We start from the raw sequence: 19771 nt of genomic DNA, 5'->3' as shown, positions 1-19771 counted from the left end.
ACAGGCAACTAAACATAGAACAAGAACCCACAAACACCAAAGGGAAAATGGCTACCTAAAWATMATCCCCAATCAGAGACAACGATAAACAGCTGCCTCTGATTGGGAACCATATCAGGCCACCATAYARATACAAAACACCTAGACCTACAACAAACCTTGACATACAAAAACCCTAGACAATACAAAAACMAACGTACCCACCCTAGTCTKACCCTGAACTAACCAAAATATAAAGAAAACAGAGATATCTCAGGTCAGGGCGTGACACATCCAAAGTGTAATTAATAACTTCACCATGTTCAAAGGGATATTCAATGTTTTTGCAAGGCATTGGAAAACGTCACTGGTCTTTGTGGTTGAATCTGCATGACTGATAGATCTTACAAATAATTCTATGTGTGGGATACAGATATGAGGTAGTCAATCAAAAAACATGTTGTTAAAGACTATTATTGCACACAGAGTGACTTGTTTAGCAAATMTTTARTCCTGAGCTTATTTAGGCTTGCCATAACAAAGAGGTTTAATACTTATTGACTCAAGACATTTCAGATTTTCATTTTTAATTGAAGATGCACTATGCAGAAATCGCTCCTCCATTTCCTTGTTGCTAAAATTGGAATAGTTTGCCTATTTTCAGTTTGTGACAAAATTAGGAAGTATAGTGTACCATCTAAACCYCTGTGAAATATATTTTCCATAACCAAAAATATTGTATTTTCAGCTGTTTGAAGCTGGTGTACAAATGGAAATGGAAAGCTTTGACATAGCACACATAGAACAGATATACAGCTTCTTACTGGTTTTCAATGAGAACGACAGATTAATAACTCACATTTCTACGTGAATTTGTTTGTGTCGAACAAAAAATGACATATTTTAATTTGTAAAAATTCCTAAAAACATAATTCCWCTTTGYCATTATGGGGTATTGTGTGTAGGCCAGTGACACAAAATCTKAATMTAATKCATTTTAAATTCAGGCTGTAACACAAGAAWATGTGGAAYAATTCAAGGGGTGTGAATACTTTGAGGTCACTGTAGATAATTTTCCTAATGCACATTCTTTATGAGCTTTAGTTGTTTGTATGACACTAGTCCAGGTACAAGCTTTTGCAGCTCCTCTGCTATTTCTGATGTAAACACTTCAGTTAACACTGGTCTTCAGGAAGAGGTTTAAACAGGAAAACCAAGTTATAGTCCTGTGAAATGGGTTTTACATTGAAGGGTGGACACACACTAACCCATATGCAGTTGTGGAGATAGATCTGAGAGCACAGGAATAAGTAGTATTATAAACTGGGTGGTTRGAGCCCTGAATGCTGATTGGCTGACAGCCGTGGTATATCAGACCGTATACCACAGGTATGACAAAACATGTATTTTTACTGCTCTAATTACGTTGGTAACCAGTTTATAATAGCAATAAGGCACCTCGGGGGTTTGTGGTATATGGCCAATATATCACGTCAAAGGGCTGTATCCAGGCACTCAGGGTTGCGTCGTGAGGAAGAACAGCCCTTAGCCGTGGTATATTGGCCATATACCACACCTCCTCGGGGCTTATTGCTTAAATTAGTAACACCATCTTGCCCTCTGATTGGCTAAATACATTTGTGCTCATTCCCCTGCAAGTCCTGAAAAAGATTGTGCATTTTAGCCAACAACTGAACTGAAGTTTGGAGCAGAAATATAGCCAGACTGAACCATTGATCCTGTCTCCTTTATGAATGGAACATTCCTCAGTCCAAGTGAAGAGCCAAGTACTACTCCGACTTTGACCTCATGGTGGTGCAAGAGCCCAATCCTACAAGTAAACATTTTCCTCCTCTTCCTTTACATAATGTAAAAAGTACATGGTTATCTAACTGGCCATGCTTTATTACATTTGCCTTACTGTTTTAGGAAGTCATGTATATCCTATTTAGTTTATCTACGGCATTATCAGTGCTTGACTTAGGCATGAGCTCACCAGAGCTGAGTACCGGCTCCTCAAATGTAGTAGTGCTTGAGTTCCTGCACCACTTAGCTCAAAAGCCAACAAGCGCGCACAGTCTCATTGCAGAATTAGACGCTCATCCACATTCCCCAAATGTCACATTTAGAAGTGTTTATGTTGCTCCTGCTGCTCAGTATCATTCCATTTCTACACATTTCGAAGTTAAGGGGTTCAGTTTAGGCACTCATTCAGAATAGTTAAAGGGAACATCCACCCAAAACCACTCATTCCTTTAATATACAGTGTTAAAAAACACTATCTAAGAACAATATTGGTTGTGAACAAATTTTTCATTTTGGTGCTATAATAAGTTTGGTAGCAACATGGAAAATCTGTTGCGGCTCAAGTTGACTACGAAATCCACAATGTAATGCTACACTATATATACAGATTTATCTGGACACCCCTTCAAATGAGTGGATTCGGCTATTTCTTCCACACCCGTTGCTGACAGGTGTATAAAATCGAGCACACAGCCATGCACTCTCCATAGACAAACACAATCTCCATAGACAAACACTGGCAGTAGAATGACCTTACTGAAGAGCTCAGTGACTTTCAATGTGGCACCGTCATAGGATGCCACTTTTCCAACAAGTCAGTTCATCAAATTTCCGCCCTTCTAGAGCTGCCCCGGTCAACTGTATGTGTTGTTATTGTGAAGTGGAAAAATCTAGGAGCAACATTGGTTCAGACGTGAAGTGGTAGGCCACACAAGCTCACAGAACAGGACTGCCGAGTGTTGAAGCGCGTAGCGTGTAAAAAATAGTCTGTCCTCGGTTGCAACACTCACTACCGAGTTCCAAACTGCCTCTGGAAGCAACGTCAGCACAAAAACTGTTAGTCGTGAGCTTATTTTTTAAATGTAATCTTTATTTAAATAGGCAAGTCAGTTAAGAACTAATTCTTATTTACAATGACAGCCTACCCCGGCCAAACTGAACCATGCAGCCCAATTGTGCGCTGCCATATGGGACTCCAATCACAGCTGGTTGTGATACACCCTGGAATTGAACCAGGGTCTGTAGTGATGCCTCTAGCACTGAGATCCAGTGCCTTAGACCGCTGCACCACTAGGGAGCACCCATGTTGGATTAGAACTCACAACCATCACCATTAAACTTTTAACCAAATGTCTTAGCACACTGCACCACGAGTCAGTCATGAAATGGGTTTCCACGACCGAGCAGCCTCACACAAGCCTAGGATCACCATGTGCAATGCCAAGCGTTGGCTGGGGTGGCGTAAAGCTCGCCGCCATTGGACTCTGGAGCAGTGGAAACATGTTCTCTGGAGTGATGAATGACGCTTCACCATCTGGCATTCCGACGGACAAATCTGGGTTTGGCGGATGCCAGGAGAACGCTACCWGCCCCAGTGCATAGGTGGTGGAGGAGAAATAATGGTCTTGGGATGTTTTTCATGGTTCGTGCTAGGCCCCTTAGTTCCACTGAAGGGTAATCTTAAAGCTATAGCATGCAGTGACATTCTAGACGATTCTGTGCTTCCAACTTTGTGGCAAAGGTTTGGGGACGGCCCTTTCCTGTTTCAGCATAACAATGTCCCCGTGCACAAAGCGAGGTCCATACAGAAATGGTTTGCCGAGATTGGTCTGGAAGAACTTGACTGGCCTGCACAGAGCCCTGACCTCAAGCCCATCGAACACCTTTGGAATGAATTGGAACACCGACTGTGAGCCAGGCCTAATCACCCAACATCAGAGCCCGACCTCTCTAATGCTCTTGTGGCTGAAAGGAAGCAAGTCCCTGCAGCAATCTTCCAGCATCTAGTGGAAAGCATCCCTAGAAGAGTGGAGGCTGTTATAGCAGTCAGTAAAGGGGTGACCAACTCCATATTAATGCCCATGATTTTGGAATGAGATGTTCAACAAGAAAGTGTCCACATACTCATGTAGTATATCTCCATAGGTTAGCTAGCTACTGTACCTAGCAAACATAGCTACACACAATAATACCAAGGACAATACGAGCATGTAAAGTAGCTAGTTTGCTGTACAATCGCCTAAACAAACTGCACTATCAATTTAGGAGTCTGCAGTACAATCTCACCATATTCAACCTACAGATCGATATGCCTCACAGAGTGGAGTCTGACATTCGCTATGACATAAACTCAGCAAAAAAAGAAACATTCTCTCACTGTCAACTGCGTTAATTTTCAGCAAACTTAACAGGTGTAATATTTGTATGAACAAAACAAGATTCAACAACTGAGACATAAATTGAACAAGTTCCACAGACATGTGACTAACAGAAATGGAATAACGTGTCCCTGAACAAAGGGGGGGTCAAAATCAAAAGTAACAGTCAGTATCTGGGGTGGCCACCAGCGGCATTAAGTACTGCAGTGCATCTCCTCCTCATGGACTGCACCAGATTTGCCCGTTCTTGCTGTGAGACGTTACCCCACTCTTCCACCAAGGCACCTGCAAGTTCCCGGACATATCTGGGGGGTATGGCCCTAGCCCTCACCGTCCGATCCAACAGGTCCCAGATGTGCTCAATGGGCCTGAGATCTGGGCTCTTCGCTGGCCATGGCAGAACACTGACATTCCTGTCTTGCAGGAAATCCCGCACAGAAGGAGCAGTATGGCTGGTGGAATTGTCATGCTGGAGGGTCATGTTAAGATGAGCCTGCAGGAAGGGTACCACATGAGGGAGGAGGATGTATTCCCTGTAACACACAGCGTTGAGATTGCCTGCAATGACAACAAGCTCAGTCAGATGATGCTGTGACTCACCGCCCCAGACCATGACGAACTTTCCACCTCCAAATCGATCCCGCTCCAGAGTACAGGCCTCGGGGTAACGCTCATTCCTTTGATGATAAACGCAAATCCGACCACCACCCTTGGTGAGACAAAACCACGACTCATCATTGAAGAGCACTTTTTACCAGTCCTGTCTGGTCCAGCGACGGTGGGTTTGTGCCCATAGGCAACGTTGTTTCCGGTGATGTCTGGTGAGGTCCTGCCTTACAACAGGCCTACAAGCCCCCAGTCCAGCCTCTCTCAGCCTATTGAGGACAGTCTGAGCACTGATGGAGGGATTGTGCGATCCTGGTGTAACTCGGGCAGTTGTTGTTGCCATCCTGTACCTGTCCCGCAGGTGTTGCGTGACGATTGGTTTAGCAACCGCGTGACGCATCATGCCAACGTGAACGCATCATGACAACAGTCTGTGAGGTGGGGCGTTAGGAATCCAATGAATATAGGAACGTTTATCTCCCTTCTATATTACAATATCTCTGACAACGGCACCATGCAATGCAGCCTGGACTAAAAAGGCAGACAAATAGGACAAATGTGCTCGACCCTCTGTTAAATGTCCCATTTCTCGAGGTAGGAATATCGCAAAAGTATGATAAGTCGCTCATTCGAGAGAAGACATCCTCCCGAGTTATGACATCGGCCGTTATTGAAATCTGACATGCATGATATACGTTTTCTCGATCTAACAGTCGTATCCCTACTAACTTCCAGTGTATTGAGAGTAACTTCATCACAGTGCCACCTCATACCGGATGGACTTCTGCCTGCTTGAACTCCAACAACTCAGGTATACGTGAAAACGTGACCCATAGAATCGATGAACATCACTCAGAGATGCACAAACACAAAATAACGGGTGAACCTTTCCTTTCAGGTCAGGGTTAAGGTTTGGGATAGGGTTAAAAAAATTACATTTAGGCACTCATTCCAAGGGATTAAGGTTTGGGATAGGGTTAAAACCCCAGAGGAAAAAACCGTGTCCACAACTGAGATTGAACACAAAGCCTTCTGATACAGAGTCATGGGACTATGCCTATCCACCAGCCCCAGCTACAAAATGCTCTAACAAAACCTAAGTCTACTTGACGGTAATAGGGCTTACTGTTGCTCCTAGTGTCATCTTTTAAAGGCCTTTCCTTACGTCCTCAGGACATGTATAGACGTCCAATATCGACTTCAATCTTGAACGACCTGGCTGCAAAAGCATGGTGGAGTTCCTGCACCTTAATWTAAACAGTAGCAACACCCAGTGTTGTGGTGCTCCCGAGACCGGTCTCAAGAGACCACATGTTGAGTGTCTCGGTGTCTGATACATTTTTACTCGGTCTCGGACAATGAAGACTCTTTTTCTGGCCGAGACAAGCGTATTAATAATGCTTTAAATTATGTTTACATACTGTTTTACCCATTTCATATGTATATACTGCATTCTAGTCGAGGCCTATCCTATTTAACTATTGCTGTACACATACTATTCTTCAGATATACTACATATTCTATCCATATATTGTCCATATTGTCTATACATCACATCCCATCCCATCCCAACATCACCACACACCACACACACACACACACACACACACACACACACACACACACACACACACACACACACACACACACACACACACACACACACACACACACACACACACACACACACACACACACACACACACACACACAACACACAAGCTGTACGAGATCTTCAGTTTTCTTGGCAATTTCTCGCATGGAATAGCCTTCATTTCTCAGAACAAGAATAGACGACAAGTTTCAGAAGAAAGTTATTTGTTTCTGGCCATTTTGAGCCTGTAATCGAACCCACAAATGCCGACGCTCCAGATACTCAGCTAGTCTAAAGAAGGCCAGTTTTCTTGCTTCTTTAATCAGAACAACAGTTTTCAGCTGTGCTAACATAATTGCAAAAGGTTTTCTAATGATCAATTAGCCTTTTAAAATGATAAACTTAGATTAGCTAACACAGTGTGCCAACACAGGAGTGATGGATGCTGATAAGGGCCTCTGTAGAAATTCCATTAAAATCAGCTGTTTCCAGATACATAGTAATTAACAACATTAACACTGTCTACACTGTATTTCTGATCAATTTGATGTTATTTTAATGGACAGAAATGTGCTTTTCTTTCAAAAACAAGGACATTTCTAAGTGATCCCAAACTTTTGAAGGTATATATATATGTATATATGTATATACATACATATACATGATGATATATATATATATATATATATATATATATACAGTCATTTATCAGCAACCATCACTCCTGTGTTCCAATGGCACGTTCTGTTAGCTAATCCAAGTTTATCATTAAAAAAATGGATCATTAGAAAACCCTTTTGCAATATGTTAGCAGAAGTCCAGGTAATTCCAAAGGGTTCACATACTTTTTCTTGCCACTGTATATATATATATATATATATATATATATATATAATTAAATAAATATATAATATATATATATAATTTATACACATGCCACTGTGCAGAAAAAAGTATGTGAACCCTTTGGAATTACCTGGACTCCTGCATAAATTGGCCATAAAATTTGATCTGATCTTCATCTAAGTCACAACAATGGACAAACACAGTCTGCTTAAACTAATAACACACAAACAATTAGACGTTTTCATGTCTTTATTGAACACACCGTGTAAACATTCACAGTGCAGGGTGGGAAAGTATGTGAACCCTTGGTTTTAAATACTGGTTGACCCTACTTTGGCAGCAATAACCTCAACCAAACGTTTTCTGTAGTTGCGGATCAGACATGCACACACGGCCAGGAGGAATTTGGACCATTCCTCTTTCAAAACTGTTTCAGTTTCGCAATATTATTTTGTGTCTGGTGTGAACCGCTCTCTTGAGGTCATGCCACAGCATCTCAATCGGGTTGAGGTCAGGACTCTGACTGGGCCACTCCAGAAGGTGTATTTTCTTCTGTTGAAGCCATTCTGTTGTTGATTTACTTTTTGTGTTTTGGGGTCATTGTCCTGTTGCATCACCCAACTTCTGTTGAGCTTTATGGCGGACAGATAGCCTTACATTTCCTGCAAAATGTCTTGATAAACGTGGGAATCATTTTTCCGTCGATGATAGCAAGCTTCCAGGTCCGAGGCAGCAAAGCAGCTCCAAACTATGATGCTCCCTTCACCATACTTTGACAGTTGGATGAGGTTTCGATGTTGGTGTGGCTGATGACACTTTTTTTCTCCACATATAGTGTTGTGTGTTCTTCCAAACAACTCTACTGTAGTGTCATCTGTCCACAGAATATTTTGCCAGAAGCGCTGTGAACATCCAGATGCTCTTTTGCGAACTTCAGAGTGAAGCAATGTTTTTTTTTGACAGCAGTGGCTTCTTCCGTGTGTCCTCCCATGAACACCAATTCTTGTTTAGTATTTACGTATCATAGACTCGTCAACAGAGATGTTACATGTTCCAGAGATTTCTTAAGTCTTTAGCTGACACTCTAAGATTGTTCTTAACCTCATTGAGCATTCTGGCGCTGTGCTCTTGCCAGTCATCTTTGCAGTACGGCACTCATAGGGAGAGTAGCAACAGTGCTGAACTTTTCTCCATTATAGACAATTTGTCTTACCATGGACTGATGAACATCAAGGCTTTTTAGAGATACTTTTGTAATCACTTTCCAGCTTTATGCAAGTGAACACATTCTTAATGCTTGGTCTTCTGAGATCCCTTTTGTTTGAGGCATGGTTCACATCAGGCAATGCTTCTTGTGAATAGCACACTCTAATCTTTGTGAGTGTTTTTATTGCGCAGCGGCAGCTCTAACCAACATCTCCAATCTCGTCTCAATGATTGTACTCAGGTTATCGGCGTGACTCCTGACTCCAATTAGCTTTTGGAGAAGTCATTAGTCTAGTGGTTCACATACTTTTCCCACCTACTGTGAATGTTTAAATGTAAATAATAATTTGTGTGTTATTATTTTCAGCAGACTGTGTTTGTCTGTTGTTGTGACTTAGATGAAGATTAGATCTAATTGTATGACCAATTTATGCAGAAATCCAGATAATTCCAAAGGGTTCACAAACTTTTTCTTGCCCATGTATATATATATATGTTTATATATATATATATATGTATATAAATGTTGAACCGTATAGTTGTTTCTGTGAGAGAGACACAGCTGCATGTGAGCTCTCAATCAATCAATCACATTTATTTATGAAGCCCATTTTACATCAGCCGATGTCACAAAGTGCTATACAGAAACCCAGCCTAAAACCCCAAACAGCAAGCAATGCAGATGTAGAAGCACGGTGCCTAGGAAAAACTCCCTAGCAAGGCAGGAACAATGGAAGAAACCTAGAAAGGAACCAGGCACTTGAGGGGTGGCCAGTCCTCTTCTGGCTGTGCTGGGTGGAGATTATAACAGTACATGGCCAAGATGTTCAAACGTTCATAGATGACAAGCAGGGTCAGCAGGCTACAAGGTAGCACGTCCGGTGAACAGGTCAGGGTTCCATAGCCACAGGCAGAACAGTTGAAACTGGAGCAGCAGCACGACTAGGTGGACTGGGGACAGCAAGGAGTCATCAAGCCAGGCATGGTCCTAGGGCTCAGGTCCAAGAGAAGAGATTGAGAGAGAAAAAGAGAGAAAGAAAGAGAGAAATAGAGGGAGCATACTTAAATTCACACAGGACACCGGATAAGACAGGAGAAATACTCCTGATATAACAGACTGACCTTAGCCCCCCAACACATAAACTATTGCATAATTACTGGAGGCTGAGACAGGAGGGGTCGGGAGACACTGTGGCCCCGTCCGACTATACCCCAGACAGGGCCAACCAGGCAGGATATAACCCCACCCACTTTGCCAAAGCACAGCCCCCACACCACTAGAGGGATATCTTCAAACACTAACTTACTACCCTGAGACAAGGCCGAGTATAGCCCACGAAGATCTCCCCCACGGCACGAACCTGAGGGGGGCGCCAACTCGGACAYGAAGATCACGTCAGTGACTCAACCCATTAAGATTCTAGCAGCCGTGTTTAGCACTAACTGAAGTTTATTTAGTGCTTTATCCGGGTAGCCGGAAAGTGAGCATTGCAGTAGTCTAATCTAGAAGTGACAAAAGCATGGATACATTTATCTGCATCATTTTTGGACAGAAAGTTTCAGATTTCTGCAATGTTATGTAGATGGAAAAAAGCTGTCCTTGAAACAGTCCTGATATGTTCGTCAAAAGAGAGATCAGGGTCCAGAGTAACGCAGAGGTCCTTCACAGTTTTATTTGAAACGACTGTACAACCATCAAGATTAATTGTCAGAGCCAACAGAAGATCTCTTTGCTTCTTGGGACCGAGAACTAGCATCTCTGTTTTGTCCGAGTTTAAAAGTAAAACATTTGCCGCCATCCACTTCCTTATGTCTGAAACACAGGCTTCCAGGGAGGGAAATTTTGGGGCTTCACCATGTTTCATCGAAATGTACAGCTGTGTGTCGTCCGCATAGCAGTGAAAGTTAACATTATGTTTCCTGAATGACATTACCAAGAGGTAAAATATATAGTGAAAACAATAGTGGTCCTAAAACGAAACCTTGAGGAAGACTGAAATGTACAGTTGATTTGTCAGAGGACAAACCATCCACAGAGACAAACTTATATATTTCTGACAGATAAGATCTAAACTAGGCCAGAACTTGTCCGTGTAGACCAAATTGTGTTTCCAATCTCTCCAAAAGAATGTGGTGATCGATGGTAGCTCTTTCAGTAGTTTAGTTGGACTGGTGTCCAGTATGCAGCTTGACGGTTTAGAGGCCATGACCATTTTCATCAATGTGTCAAGAGATATAGTATAAAACACTTGAGTGTCTCCCTTGATCCTAGGTCCTGGCAGTGTTGTGTAGACTCAGGACAACTGAGCTTTGGAGAAATACGCAGATTTAAAGAGGAGTCCGTAATTTGCTTTCTAATGATCATTATCTTTTTTCTCAAGCTTGCTGGAAGCTTGCTTCAGGGCTCAGGTATTTTCTGTATACCAGGGAGGTAGTTTCTTATGACAAATGTTTCTTGTTTTTAGGGGTGCAACTGCATCTAGGGTATTACGCAAGATTAAATTAAGTTCCTCAGTTAGGTGGTTAACCGATTGTTGTACTCTTGACTTGGATTCTTGGATTATTCGGCAGGTACATATGCAGGATGCTACCCTCCACAACATGGCTTTCGCTCCAGATCAAAACTTCAAACCTACAACCAAATTTTGACCAAAATTAACCGGAGAGATTACTGCTTCGAAGGTTTCCTTTTTCCAAGCTATACGGAGGGTGTTCCAGCAAACAAACAGCAGAGACCTGAGGACACCATTCCAACCTGGAACTGAGTGAGTAGTGTTTGATCTGATGCTATTTTGAAAGCTAAGAAGATTATTATWATTTWTTTTWWWAAGTACATTACAATGATATATTTTTATTGGGACTGAATGCTGAGTTAAGGCTCCCAGGCTTGCAAGGACAGACCAGATACAAATTCAATTAGCACTAAGGTGTGAGGTAAACGGTGTCAAGGCCTTTGGGCCCAACAAGTGGCAGGAGTCTTTGAAGCGTCCTCTGAAGCCCCCTTCTGCTGTTCAAAGACCATTCACTGGCATTTTGTACAAGAAATCTGCCTCCAGAAATAAAAGCTTCTCCCAAGTGGGTGTGACACTTACTCCCATTGCCTGCTGCTTGGATTCCACCTAGCGATCTGTTCACCGTCTGCCCTGGCCTGTCTCCCCTGTCTGGTACAGGTACCTCCACCACACTCACCCCTCTCTCCCGAGCTTTCGCTCACCTCCAGCACACATGCACTGTTGGGGCAAGTGACTCTGAACTTATAATGGCTAGCCCAAGCCGTTACATATTTWAAAAAATGATTGAGCATTTTGCTATTTGCCTCATGACTCTTGCATACTCTCATGACTCTTGACTACAAACTTTCTTTACCAAACCGTGGGACAGACTGTTTGTTCCCACACTCGGGACTCTGACTCTCTATTGGTTACAACAGACTTTTGAAGACTTTTGGCCTCCCATCCTATTCTAACCACCTCTTGCCGTCTTTGTATTCATGTTACCTGATGAAATTGCTGTACAATATGATCTTGTTGCCATCTGATGCACATTCAGATGTCATAAATCAGCACTGCGGAGCTCTRCCTGTCCTCTGCCGTGCCTTGATTGTATTACTGTTGATGATATCTGGAAATGTGCATGTACACCCTGGCCCATCTACTGTTGCTAGCCCCAATTCTGACTTGTGCTCCGATATCTGCTTCACTGATTTCTGCTCTCGTAAAATCCTGGGTTTTCTGTCCATTAACACAAGAAAGCTTATTACCTAAAATGGATKAATTGAAAGTGTGGGTTCACAGCTCCAATCCAGATGCGTTGGTCATTACTGAGACGTGGTTAAGGAAGAGTGTRTTGAATACTGATGTTAACCTTTCTGGTTATAACCTTTTTCAGCAAGACAGATCTTCCAAAGGTGGGGGAGAGGCAATCTCTACCAAGGATCACCTTCAGTGCTCGGTTGTCTCCACCAAGTCTGTCCCCAAACAATTTGATTTGCTGGTTTTAAGCATTAAACTTTCAAATAGCTCTTTGTTGACTGTTGCTGGGTGCTATCGTCCTCCAATAGCACCGGCCTGTACCCTACCTGCCCGAAGCTCTCTCCTGGCCCCTTACACTAAGTCTGAATTTGTCCTGCTAGGTGACCTAAACTGGGACATGCTTAAAAAACACCTGACCAAGTCCTAAAGCAATGGGACTCCCATAATCTTTCTCAGATTATTACCAATCCCATGACTCCAATCATCCAGAAAAGGCTACTTCTCTCGATGTTATCCTCACAAATAATCCTGTTAGATATCAGTCTGGTGTTTTCTGTAATGACCTTAGTGATCACTGTTTTACAGCCTGTGTTCGTAATGGCTGCTCAGTGAAACGACAATTCCTGATTTGTCATAGACGCTTGCTAAAAAACTTTACTGAGCAAGCCTTCCTTCATGAACCGGCCTCTATAGAATGGTATTGAATCAGCTTGATCCCCTCTGTCGAAGACGCTTGGACCTTCTGTAATATTTTAAATATTTTAATATAAAAATATTTTAATATTTTTAGTGGTATTGTTAACTAACACGCCCCCATAAAGAAAATGAGAATTAAAAACAGGTTCAGACCCTTGTTCGACTGTGATCTTGCAGAGTTATTACTCCACCTCAAGAATTGCATTTGGCGAAAGGCTCGGCACACGCATACTCAGGCTGACTGGCTATTGTTCAAGCAAATGAGAAATAAGTGCACTCAGGCTATCTGGAAGGCAAAAGTTAGTTACTTTAAGGAGCAGTTCTCTCTCTGTGTGTCTAACCCCAAGAAGTTCTGGAAAACGGTTAAAGACCTGGAGAATAAACCCTCCTCCTCACAGCTACCCATGTCCCTTAATGCTGATTATGTGGTTGTTACTGACAAGAAGCACATGGTTGAGCACTTTAATCACCACTTCATTAAGTCAGGATTCCTATTTGACTTAGCCATGCCTCTTTGCCCATCCAACATTTCCTCATCTCCCACCACTTCTAATGCGACTATCCCCGCTGCTTCTCCCTCTTTTTCCCCTGCCCCGCTACAAAGTTGCTCCATGCAGGCAGTTACTGAGTCTGAGGTGATAAAGGAGCTCCTTAAACTTGACTCCAAAAAAACATCTGGGTCAGATGGTTTAGACCCTTTCTTCTTTAAGTTTGCTGCCCCTATCGTCGCCAAGCCTATCTCCAACCTTTTTAACCTGTCTCTCCTTTCTGGGGAGGTTCCCATTGCTTGGAAGGCAGCCACAGTATCTTCCTTAATTAGAAGGGAAGATCAGCTGATCCTAATGTTATAGGCCTATTTCTATTTTGCCCTGTTTATCAAAAGTGTTGGAAAAACTTGTCAATAATCAACTGACTGGCTTTCTTGATGTCTATAGTATTCTCTCGGATATGCAATCTGGTTTCCGCTCAGTTATGGATGTGTCACTGCAACCTTAAAGGTCCTCAATGATGTCACCATTGCCCTTGATTCTAAGCAATATTGTGCTGCTATTTTTATTGACTGGCCAAAGCTTTTGAGACGGTAGACCATTCCATTCTTGTGGGCCGGCTAAGGAATATTGGTGTCTCTGAGGCGTCTTTGGTCTGGTTTGCTAACTACTTCTCTCAAAGAGTGCAGCGTATAAAGTCAGAAAACCTACTGTCTCAGCCACTGCCTGTCATCAAGGGAGTACCCCAAGGCTCGATCCTAGGCCCCATGCTCTTCTCAATTTACATCAACAACATAGCTCAGGCAGTAGGAAGCTCTCTCATCCATTTATATGCAGATGTTACAGTCTTATACTCAGCCGGCCTCCCTGGATTTTGTGTTAAATGCTCTACACAAAGCTTTCTTAGTGTCCAACAAGCTTTCTCTAACCTTAACCTTGTTCTGACACCTCCAAAACAAAGGTCATGTGGTTTGGTTAAGAAGAATGCCCCTCTTCCCACAAGTGTTATTGCTACCTCTGAGGGTTTAGAGCTTGAGGTAGTCACCTCATACAAGTACTTGGGAGTATGGCTAGACGGTGCACTGTCCTTCTCTCAGCACATATCAAAGCTGCAGGCTAAAGTTAAATGTAGACTTGGTTTCATTTACATTTCTACATTTACGTCATTTAGCAGACGCTCTTATCCAGAGCGACTTACAAATTGGAAAGTTCATACATATGCATCCTGGTCCCCCCGTGGGGAATGAACCCACAACCCTGGCGTTGCAAGCGCCATGCTCTACCAACTGAGCCACACGGGACGGGGTTTCCTCTATCGTAATCGCTCCTCTTTCACCCCAGCTGCCAAACTAACCCTGATTCAGATGACCATCCTACCCATGCTAGATTACGGAGACATAATTTATAGATCGGCAGGTAAGGGTACTCTCGAGCGGCTAGATGTGCTTTACCATTCGGCCATCAGATTTGCCACCAATGATCCTTATTAGGACACATCACTGCACTATATACCTCTGTAAACTGGTCATCTCTCTTTACCCGTCGCAAGACCCACCTCTTAGGCCTCCCTCTCCCCTATCTGAGATATCTACTGCAGCCCTCGTCCTCCACATACATCCTCCTCATCCTCCACGTTCTGACAGTCACATTCTGTTAACGGTCCCGACAGTACACACATCCCTGGGTCGCTCCTCTTTTCAGTTCGCTGCAGCTAGAGACTGGAACAAGCTGCAACAAACACTCAAACTGGACAGTTTTATCTCAATCTCTTCATTCAAAGACTCAATCATGGACACTCTTACTGACAGTTGTGGCTGCTTGGCATGATGTATTGTTGTCTCTACCTTCTTGCCCTTTGTGCTGTTGTCTGTGCCCAATAATGTTGTGTTGCTACCATGTTGTTATGTTGTGTTGCTACCATGCTGTGTTGTCATGTGTTGCTGCCTTGCTATGTTGTTGTATTAGGTCTCTATTCATGTAGTGTTGTTGTCTCTCTTGTTGTGATGTGTGTTTTGTCCTATATTTACATTGTATTTATTTATTTATTTTAATCCCAGGCCCCCGTCCCCGCAGGAGGCCTTTTSGTAGGCCGACATTGTGTAAATAAGAATTTGTACTTAACTGACTTGCCTAGTTAAATAAAGGTAAATTAAAAAAATTATACACACACACAACACACACACACACACACACACACACACACACACACACACACACACACACACACACACACACACACACACACACAACACACACACACACACACACACACACACACACACACACACACACACACACACACACACACACACACAAAATGTTAGATATTACTGCACTGTTAGAGCTAGGAACAAAAGCATTTCGCTACACCTGAAATTACATCTGCTAAATATGTGTATGTGACCAAAAACATGTGATTTGATTTAGTAAAATGTTTATATTTAGCAGCTCCCATTTAGTCAACGCATTTAACCGCTTCGCCAGTCCAAATATCCACACTCCTTTCATGTCACATGAACATATCTCCGACTATTGAAAACTGAGCTTCCTACTTTACCCATAACATTACTGCCCTTTACATTAGCTGAAAAATATCCTCAAACTTTGTCGTGCTAGTTCGAATTTCCTTGATTCGCTGGTAGGGAAGGGTGGGGGAAATTGTTTGAAAGTTGCATGCTCACTATTGGTTAAGGTGAGACCGGGGGAAGTTGTAACATCTTTTGTCTTTTTTTAATCTATTATAGACCTGTTTGTGTTTGTGATCATTTGTAAAGTTGCTATTTCTTCGCCATTCAGAATGTCTAAAGAATCCATATGTTGATCTGAAATATGAACACAGAAATACTGGACATTTGAACTCTTATTATGGGGGGGGGGGGGCGATTTGACACAATTACAGTCATGGTCTTGGAATTGGACATGCATTTTTCTGGTCTTGGTCTTGAATCAATTTTTCTTGAACACAACACTGCCGGCACCCAAAATGAGCACCGGCACCTATTTTAGTCTAAATCAAGCACTGGGTATTATTAAACCAAAATTGTTATCAAACATTGTTGCAACATTTGTGCTAACCTTTGTGATAGAAAATGTAGCCGCTGGGTGTGTTCAAATAACATTGCTGAACTTATACACACTAATACAACCTGCTTGTGATGTTCTTGGTGACAAACATAGCAATCTTCTCAGTGACAAGGGCTTGAACAATATTCCCGTCTTTTTTTATGAAACATTCCAAAAAATCTAAAAGTCCCCCCCCCKKKAAAATAAATCAAACAGACCACACTATCATGCAAATGGTGTTCATGTGTATACTTTACGTAGCTTAGTACATTTCTACAGTAAACAGAATAGACAGGGTAACCCAGGGACTACACAACAGCTGACTGTATCAGCAGATCAGTCATAAGTGACTGCTAGGTACTGCTTTCTATGAGGGATTCTGCCTCATGAAGCCAGGCAGGTCCAACTATTTGAAAGCTATACTTGCACTATAAAAGCCATCTTGGAAACTAGCTTGCAGAGCACAGAGCTTGACACCAGTGGCATCCAACACAGTTGAGCAAATTAATTCAAATAATAATTCATGCAAATACTGGTAAAAACAGAGCCTTCGGAGCTTTAAAACTAGTTCAACCAGTAAGGAATCGCATATAACATTAAAGTTCAAAATACAGTTTACCTACTGTAGGCAGTGGATTGAGCAGGTTAGAAATGACATTTTCATGCCATTTTCAGACTTTGGCATTGAAAGCATTACACACCAATCCATAAATGATGAACCATATTGAGTGCTTTCCCACTGAGACATAGAGGGGGTCAATGGATATGACGATAACCAAGTGATATAACTGAAAAACAGCATACCATGCTGTTGTCCAATGGTTAAACTGGCAATCTGCGGTTTTAACAACAACAAAGCCACCAACCCCTGCCACTGTTATTTGGTACACAACTGAGGGATGGGGCTTGAGAAATGTAACAGTCTCAAATTCAGAGAGCTATGGATGGAAGAACTGACCAGCCATGATATCAAAACTATAGTTATAACCATCTTTTGAGGCTATAAAGTATTTATTTTATTTTTTACAATTGCATCATTTACAAACAATTGAGTTCTGATGGGGTACGACGAATGAACTAAGCTGATGGGACATTTTACAAGTCATATTCTTCAAGAATCAATGGGTATATACACTACCGGTCAAAAGTTTGAAAACATCTACTCATTCAAGGGTTTTTCTTTATTTTTACTATTTCTACATTGTAGAAGAATAGTGAAGTCATCAAAACTATTAAATAACACATATGGAATCATGTAGTAACCAAAAAAGTGTTAAATAGCCACCCTTTGCCTTGATGACAGCGTTGCACACTCTTGGCATTCTCTCAACCAGCTTCATGAGGTAGCCCCCCGGAATTCATTTCAATTAACAGGTGTGCCTTCTTAAAAGTTAATTTGTGGAATTTCTTTCCTTCTTAATGCATTTGAGCCAATCAGTTGTGTTGTGACAAGGTAGAGGGGTATACAGAAGATAGCCCTATTTGGTAAAATACCAAGTCCATATGGCAAGAACAGCAAATAAGCAAAGAGAAACAACAGTCCATCATTACTTTAAGACATGAAGGTCAGTCAATATGGGAAATTTCAAGAACTTTGTAGTCGCAAAAACCATCAAGCGCTATGATGAAACTGGCTCTTATGAGGACCGCCACAGGAATGGAAGACCCAGAGTTACCTCTGCTAGAGGATAAATTCATTAGAGTTGCCAGCCTCCGAAATTGCATCCCAAATAAATGCTTCACAGAGTTCAAGTAACAGACACATCTCAACATCTCCGCATGTGTATTTCTCACCGTGAAGTATGGAGGAGGAGGTGTTATGGTGTGGGGGTGCTTTCCTGGTGACACTGTCTGTGATTTATTTAGAATTCAAGGCACACTTAACCAGCATGGCTACCACAGCATTCTGCAGCGATAAGCCATCCCATCTGGTTTGGGCTTAGTGGGACTATCATTTGTTTTTCAACAGGACAATGACCCAACACACCTCCAGGCTGTGTAAGGGCTATTTGACCAAGAAGGAGAGTGATGGAGCGCTGCATCAGATGACCTGGCCTCCACAATCCCCCGACCTCAACCARATTGAGATGGTTTGGGATGAGTCGGACTGAGAGAAGGAAAAGCAGCCAACAAGTGCTCAGCATATGTGGGAACTCCTTCAAGACTGTTGTAAAAGCATTCCAGGTGAAGCTGGTTGAGAGAATGCCAAGCGTGTGCAAAGCTGTCATCAATGCAAGGGTGGCTATTTGAATAATCTCAAATCTAAAATATATTTTYAGTTGTTTAACACTTTTTTMGGTTACTACATAATTCCTTATGTGTTATTTCATAGTGTTGAAGTKTTCACTATTATMCTGCAAWGTAGAAAATAGTGAAAATAAAGAAAAACCCTGAGTAGGTGATCTAAAACATTTGACCGGTAGTGTATAATTKATTTAAAAGTCCAAAATGGATGTAGCAATCARAGATWGCCCCTTTAAAAAAGGGACATAATGTCCCGTGGCATTAAAATCACAGTATTACATATATACTGTATATATACACACAKATTTTTTGTGCAAATACACATGATTATTCATGCATACATTTGGTTTATCTAGCACACTGTCATTCTGATTMAATAATTCGAATAAAGCATTCCAAATGAAAAAAGTGCTCCAACTATTTGAAGGCTATTCTTGCACTGTTTATGATTAATACATTTTCTATGGTGATTCTAATTGTATTATTTGGAAATGATTGTTAGTATATAAAACAGATTCTCAAACAGATGATAATTAAACAACCCAGAGAGCGACAGATATTACATTGCAGTCAACAATACCAGTGCGTCCAGTGTGTCTTGGAACACAATCATTTTCAAATATATTTCACATTTAGTTGTGCATTTAGCTGATGAGATTGGATGTGTCAGTTCCCCTTTGTAGATAGCAGTGGTCCATTGTCCACACTGTAGAGTCTCTGCTTATTTACACAGAAATCCATGTTGGTAAACTTAGTCAYGTTTTTGTTCCCAAAATCCTTAATGCTTTACATGCATATAGTCCATTCGGAGAAACCCTCTAATATAGAAACCTGAGAATAATATTTATGTTGGTTAGCTAGRGATCCTTCTCCGACCTGTGGTTTTAGACTTTTTGGAATGGACATAGTTAAAGGACAAGTTCTAGAGGAAAATGTGCAATGGTCTTTCTCCGTACTCACTCATCCTTCCGATCCCTGGTTAAGGCGCCACCTAACAAAATACAGAATAACAAGCAGAATACATMAGCTCAGATGAAGGCAGGTGAGATTGAAAACAATTAGGTACCTCGGTTACAATAGGTACCTTTTCATTTCAATTTAGTTAAATTGCTA

General features: G+C 41.9%; 1 protein-coding gene across 3 annotated transcripts in view; it reads right to left on the bottom strand.

The window, feature by feature from the left end:
• LOC111951903 (protein FAM83H) overlaps positions 1-19771 on the bottom strand; it is a 71522-nt gene that overhangs the window by 4080 nt on the left and 47671 nt on the right. For 2 of the 3 annotated variants that reach the window (XM_023970229.2, XM_023970231.2), the window contains exon 6: positions 19539-19649. The exons of the other annotated variant lie outside the window; for it this stretch is intronic. In XM_023970229.2, the coding sequence (XP_023825997.1) occupies positions 19638-19649 (12 nt within the window). In that variant the 3' untranslated portion in view covers positions 19539-19637. Of the gene's footprint in view, positions 1-19538; positions 19650-19771 lie in introns of those variants that run through there. 3 annotated transcript variants of the gene reach the window in all.

This window comes from Salvelinus sp. IW2-2015, linkage group LG25 (assembly GCF_002910315.2).
Source record: "Salvelinus sp. IW2-2015 linkage group LG25, ASM291031v2, whole genome shotgun sequence".
Taxonomy (NCBI): Eukaryota; Metazoa; Chordata; class Actinopteri; order Salmoniformes; family Salmonidae; genus Salvelinus; species Salvelinus sp. IW2-2015.
Note: the sequence above shows the minus strand (reverse complement) of the source record. Positions and strands in the feature narration are given on the sequence as shown.